We start from the raw sequence: 6,775 nt of genomic DNA on the forward strand, positions 1-6,775 counted from the left end.
TAATATTTCATTGTATCGGTATATCACTTCTGTGTATCCATTTATTATTTGATTGACCTTTGGATTTTTTCTACTTTTTTACTTTTATGAATAATCCAGTTATGAACATTTGTGCACAAATGTTTATGCCGTTATATGTTGCTCTAAATCAGGAAATATGAGTTCTTTAAATTTGCACTTTTGTTTTTTAAGAATATTTTGACTATTCTAGGTCCCTTGTAATTTCATGTAGTTTTAAGATCCATCTTGTCAAAATTTATAAAAATAAAACATCGAAATCCTGAGATTTTGACAGGAATTGCTTTTATATCTTCAGATTGATTTAGAAAGTGGTAAGATTTTAATAATATCATGTCTTCTAATCCATGAACATGGGATATCTTTCCACTTACTTTCGTTTTTTAAAAATTTTAGGTGATGTTGCATTCTTTTGAGTGCACAAATCGTATGCTTCTTTTGTTAAATGTATTTGGAAGTATTTTACTCTTTTTTATGCTCATAAATGGAATTGCTTTCTTATTTTCACTTTTGCATGGTTCACTGTAGCTGCCTACTTTTGAGCTTCATGTAAATGGAATAAGTTTGCTCTGCACCACTTTCTGTGCTCAACACCATGGCTGTGAGGTGCATCTATGTAACTGCACGTAGCCACAGCTTGCCCATTCTCACTGCCATGAAGTTTTCCACTGCATTTACGCGTCATTCTCTATACCTTCCACATGGAGGTGCATGCGACTTGTGTCCAGTTTGGGGCTACTTTGACTAGTGGTCCCATCACCCTTCTTGTTCCAGGTGAACACGTTGCACACTCGTTTTGTTTTCCTGGGTGGAAACGTTCAGCTTTGGAAAGGGCTGCTAATTAGCTTTTACAAAGTGGTCGTAACAACTGACAGTTCCAGAGCAGTGCGTTAGTTGCTTTTTATACTAAAACTAGAGGCCCGGTGCATGAAATTCATGCACGGGTAGGGTCCCTAGGCCTGGCCGGTGATCAGGGCCGAGCGGGGCCTTCCAGCTGCTGGCCGGGGTCTTCCTTCCCTGGCTGCCAGCTGCCGGCAGGGGCCTTCCTTCATTCCATGCCACCCCCGGTGGTCAGCACACGTCATAGAGAGTGATAGAATTCCGGGTCTTTCAGTCGCACTCCAGCAGGGACACTTTGCATATTAGCCTTTTAGATATATAGCTAAGAGCCCACTTTGTGCAATCTATCCTTTTCATTTTCGTCATTTCCAAAGTGCGTAGCGGTATCTCATTCTTTAAATTGGCATCTTCCTCATGACTAATGTTGTTGAGCATGTTTGCTTGGTTTTTTAGTGGAATATGTGGATGTTCCCTTTACGTAGTATTCATAGAGTCTTTTGCTCACGTCCCATTGAATTATTGCCTTTTTCATGTTTATTTGTAGGACTTTTAACTTATTATGGCTATAAGTAATTTAAATAGTGTGATATTGGCACAAGTATAGGAAATTGAGCAGTCGGCCAGTAGGGACCCTGGAAACAGACCCATATGTGCCGTGACTTACTTTATGGAAAAAGATGATTCTGAATTACAGTGGGGGAAATGTCTTTTTTTTTCCAATAAATAGTAATGATTGAATTGATTACCAATAGGTGTGATTTCCTAACTCACACCATATACAGATATGCCATTCCCAGATGGATTGCACATCCAAATGTGAAATGTAAAATAGTAAAGATTGGTGAAAAAGTATAGGAAAGCATATTCATAACTTTGAGGAAGTCAAAGCTTTCACACAAAGGCCACAGAGAGCACTAAGCATAAAGTTAAGCAGTAAAAAATAGGGCCTCATTAAACATAAGAAATTCCCTTCATGAAAAGACACTACGAAAAAAGTGAAAAGATAAAACAAAGGCCACAAGAGGCTAGTTCTAATTTATGTAAAAAGGAACTGTTATTCAGAATTTAAATTATTTTGGCTACATTATGGTAATTTTCAAGATTTTTATTATAAAAGTATATATAAGTATGTGTTAAAAAGAATATTTGCCTTAATTTGGCTGAATTTAAAAATCAAGGTAAAAATAGAAGTACATATATACCCATAGATTTTAAATAAATTGATTCTTAGATATTGGAAATTATTAATATAAATTCTGTAATTTTCTAAAATCCAGCATATTGTGTACAATTTGAGAATACAAAGAAGCACACGTCATAGAGAGTGATAGAATTCCGGGTCTTTCAGTCGCACTCCAGCAGGGACACTTTGCATATTAGCCTTTTAGATATATAGCTAAGAGCCCACTTTGTGCAATCTATCCTTTTCATTTTCGTCATTTCCAAAGTGCGTAGCGGTATCTCATTCTTTAAATTGGCATCTTCCTCATGACTAATGTTGTTGAGCATGTTTGCTTGGTTTTTTAGTGGAATATGTGGATGTTCCCTTTACGTAGTATTCATAGAGTCTTTTGCTCACGTCCCATTGAATTATTGCCTTTTTCATGTTTATTTGTAGGACTTTTAACTTATTATGGCTATAAGTAATTTAAATAGTGTGATATTGGCACAAGTATAGGAAATTGAGCAGTCGGCCAGTAGGGACCCTGGAAACAGACCCATATGTGCCGTGACTTACTTTATGGAAAAAGATGATTCTGAATTACAGTGGGGGAAATGTCTTTTTTTTTCCAATAAATAGTAATGATTGAATTGATTACCAATAGGTGTGATTTCCTAACTCACACCATATACAGATATGCCATTCCCAGATGGATTGCACATCCAAATGTGAAATGTAAAATAGTAAAGATTGGTGAAAAAGTATAGGAAAGCATATTCATAACTTTGAGGAAGTCAAAGCTTTCACACAAAGGCCACAGAGAGCACTAAGCATAAAGTTAAGCAGTAAAAAATAGGGCCTCATTAAACATAAGAAATTCCCTTCATGAAAAGACACTACGAAAAAAGTGAAAAGATAAAACAAAGGCCACAAGAGGCTAGTTCTAATTTATGTAAAAAGGAACTGTTATTCAGAATTTAAATTATTTTGGCTACATTATGGTAATTTTCAAGATTTTTATTATAAAAGTATATATAAGTATGTGTTAAAAAGAATATTTGCCTTAATTTGGCTGAATTTAAAAATCAAGGTAAAAATAGAAGTACATATATACCCATAGATTTTAAATAAATTGATTCTTAGATATTGGAAATTATTAATATAAATTCTGTAATTTTCTAAAATCCAGCATATTGTGTACAATTTGAGAATACAAAGAACACATTAACGTTTAAAATTTGATTATTTAGTTTTGCTGTTTGTTAAATTTACTAAAACACTAAATTCTATGATTAAGTCCAACTAAATTCTACATAAAGTCTAAAATGCCGAAATTCATATGGATACATTTTTTCAGTCTAAAATGGAATCCCATAATGTTTTTAAAACTTACTAGGGTCATGTAAGATTAAGTTTTAAATGAAAAAAATAGTTAAAATTGTAGCAAAATTTTAAAATTTTAGAAAATTTAACTCAGGAATGCTAAGAACCTGATATAATGTCACTTAATGATAAGAAATGTACGTGTGTGTGTGTATGTATACAATTGTAAACATTTTATATATGCAATTGCTATTAAAGATCTTATACAATTTCAGTTCCAAAATGTTGGAGCCTTTATTATATTAGATCTGGGCTGTATCTTTTCATCGTAGTACGTTCTAATTCATTTAGAACTAAATATTTATCATAACTTTATTGACGTTCTCTTTTGAATTTAAATTGGCTTTGACATGCCTGAGATGAATTCAGAGAACTGGTTTTTACTCACTTCTTCTACGTTCCCAATTTTGGAAAATTGGTCAAAAGACTTCTGTCACAGCTGTATCCTGAGACGTTTTTATTTGGTTACTGTGGAATTCACACTGTCAATTTTAATGAATCCTACCCCGTTCCAGGGGTGTGCGTCTCCTTCAGGAGCCCATCATCAATATAATCAATTCCATTTTTCCTAATTGCACAGATGTAATTTTTACCTCCGGATGCCGGAGGATTGATGCATTTTTTAATATGTTGCAGGATTGCGAGAAGCTGGAGAATAATTTCGATGACATCAAGCACACGACGCTGGGCGAGCGAGGCGCTCTCCGAGAGGCAATGAGGTAAGGCTGGGTCACCATGGCAACAGTCACAGATGTGGTAAAGAAAAAGTCATTCTTCATTATTGGGGGAACAAATGAGTTCATTGCCACCATTCAGCTCCGTTCTCTAAGGTATTAATTTGTCAGTGAGAGACTTCCCTGGGGGCTGTACTTTGGTTTTGAAGCTGCATAAATGTTAAGCCTCAGTGCACAGTAAAAAATGTAAATGTTTAATTTGTTACTTAAAATGCTTAAGGGGTGTCTTGTTTTATATTTATACTAAACTGTGTGATTGAATGGAAATTTTGTTCATCTAAATTCTGCCTGTTTGTAACAAAGTAAACAGTACAATGGTGGGTGAACGGAGCAGTATTTCCTCCTAATTAATATTTAATTAAAAAGGAGGCACTTAAAATTTTATATTGCATTAGATGATATCATGGTATTTTAAAACAGATTGACATTTTCACACTATCATAGAGCACATGGGTTAACTTTTTTTTTTTTCCCGGAGACAGTGGTCTTTAATGAGCCCGCTGGTGGTTTTTGCACATTACAATTTGTGAATATTTCTTTGCATTTCTTCCCTCACTTGATGCCTTTTTTTTTTTTTTTTTTTTTTTTTAGCAAGCAGTATTTAGATCCATCTGGTCAGGGTCCAGGAAGGCTTTTTACGAGGCATTAAAAAAAGGGTGAGGTATAGAAAACTCATCGTCCATCACATGACACTAACGTACAAGTTGTGAGTTGAACCTCCGAGGGCGATCACCTCCAAGGGCATTGCACAGAAATGGCCTGTTTCCCTGTGTTTAGCCTGTGAAACAAACATGGATTTTTAAAATATCTCTCCTATCAGTGCTCATTTTCTTTTTAGGATCTTAAATCAAAGCTAAACAGCATTTAAAGGCGGAGGAAGGAGAAACCCAGGAGGCAGTGTGGGTACTGTTTTGTTATTGCAAGTACACGGCCACCATATACTCTGGTTTACAGGCTGATTGCCAGGCACGGTTACCAGGCAAGCAGCAGGGGAAAGTAATTAAATTTAATAGAAGCTGCCCTCATTTTGAAGCCACTTCTATTTAAAACCACAGGGGGAGGTAATTAAATTTAATGGAAACAGTAGCTTCTACACAAAGATACATGGTACTTCTGCATAGATGATTATGATGTCACGAAAAGAGGAATAATCTATTGCTAGTTCGGAGAAATTACCAGCTGGAGCAAAGGAGCCTGTTTTATTGTTTAACGTCTTGTTGCTAAAAAAAAACACACACAAAAAAACAAAACAACAACACAAAAAACAAGAGCGGAAAAATAAAACAGAGGACACAATGGAGGAGGTGTGTCTACATAGAATGCGATCAGTCTCAGAGAGTTAAAGTTATTGAACATAGTAGTGAACTAACCATCAGGGGTAAAAATACTGTGTTCAGTCTCGAGGCAGATCTTAGCATGGGCTGCCGTGTCTCACTGTGGTCCGCATCCTCTCCCTGGAGCAGCACAGGGGTGTCAGCGGGCCGGGTACAGCCGTGTGCGCAGACGGAGCGGGCACACCGACAGCGATGCGGGAGCGACAGCTCGTCTCTGCACGTGGCTGCCATTGAGTAGACGGTGCAGGAAGACAAAGGGGGAGAGAGCTGCAGGCCAAGCCGCAGGAGGAGCCGCAGGGGGAGCGTGCGGAGCGAGGGAGGGAGGCGAGGGGGGCGAGGAAAGCCCCCGATTAGCACAGGAAGGACGTCCCACCAAGGGCAGCAGCCCGTTGACTTCGGGGAGAACCGTGTCTGAGGGGATGGTTCCGTTCCGCCCAACGGGAATGACGGCGTTTTAGGAAACGCCCGGATGCTCTGCTCGGGAGAAAGGGAAACCAGTGGTACCCGCTCCGAGGGGTTGCGGGCCGAGATACTCTGAGATGAGGGCCGTCGGGTCACTCCGTGCCGCTTAGTCACATGCGGGGCCGGACTCCGTTGACATAGGCTGCATACATTGCACACACATACACACATGTTACTGGTAATGTTGAGATTCGCAAAACACAGTTAAATAATTGAATGACTAAAAGCAGTGAACAGTGGCCCGGCTGATGCAGCTCAGTGGTTGAGCGTCGACCTAGGAACCAAGAGGTCAGGGTTCGATTCCCCGGTCAGGGCACAGGCCTGGCTTGCGGGCTCCATGCCCATTGGGGGGCATGCAGGAGGCAGCCGATCCATGATTCTCTCTCCTCATTGACGTTTCTCTCTCTCTCCCTCTCCCTTCCTCTCTGAAACCAATAAAAACATAGAAAAATAAATAAAAAATAAAAGCGGTGAACAGCGTGGTGTGCGGGGCCTGGCCCTTCCTTTGGCGTTGGGTTTGCCTTCAGCACATGCAGCAGGGCCTCCTTCCTGTCCATGTGAGGGTCCTGCCAACAATGGTGCGAGGCCGCGTGGCTGACAGGCTCGGAGGAGGGTGTGAAGGGGCAGGAATCCATTATTCTCACCTGGGACCAGTGGTCGCCTCACACGGAGGGTGGTGTCTGGGTCCCACCAGGCTGTGGAGGGATGAGCGCTTTGGCCTGGGCTCGGGGAGGGGATGGCAGAGGCGGGGCAGGTGCAGGGGGAGGGCAGGGCAGTGGCCAGAGGAGGGGTGTTCAGGGGGAGGGGATGGCACTGGCCAGAGGAGGGGTGTTCAGGGGGAG

General features: G+C 40.0%; 1 protein-coding gene across 1 annotated transcript in view; it reads left to right on the forward strand.

Annotated features, from left to right (window-relative positions):
- LOC102257347 (dihydropyrimidine dehydrogenase [NADP(+)]) overlaps positions 1-6,775 on the forward strand; it is a 251,999-nt gene that overhangs the window by 56,536 nt on the left and 188,688 nt on the right. The window contains exon 4 of the mRNA XM_014549656.1: positions 4,040-4,122. Coding sequence (XP_014405142.1) covers positions 4,040-4,122 — 83 coding nt within the window. The remainder of the gene's footprint in view (positions 1-4,039; positions 4,123-6,775) is intronic.

The sequence above is a fragment of the Myotis brandtii genome, unplaced genomic scaffold, assembly GCF_000412655.1.
Source record: "Myotis brandtii unplaced genomic scaffold, ASM41265v1 scaffold565, whole genome shotgun sequence".
Lineage (NCBI taxonomy): Eukaryota > Metazoa > Chordata > Mammalia > Chiroptera > Vespertilionidae > Myotis > Myotis brandtii.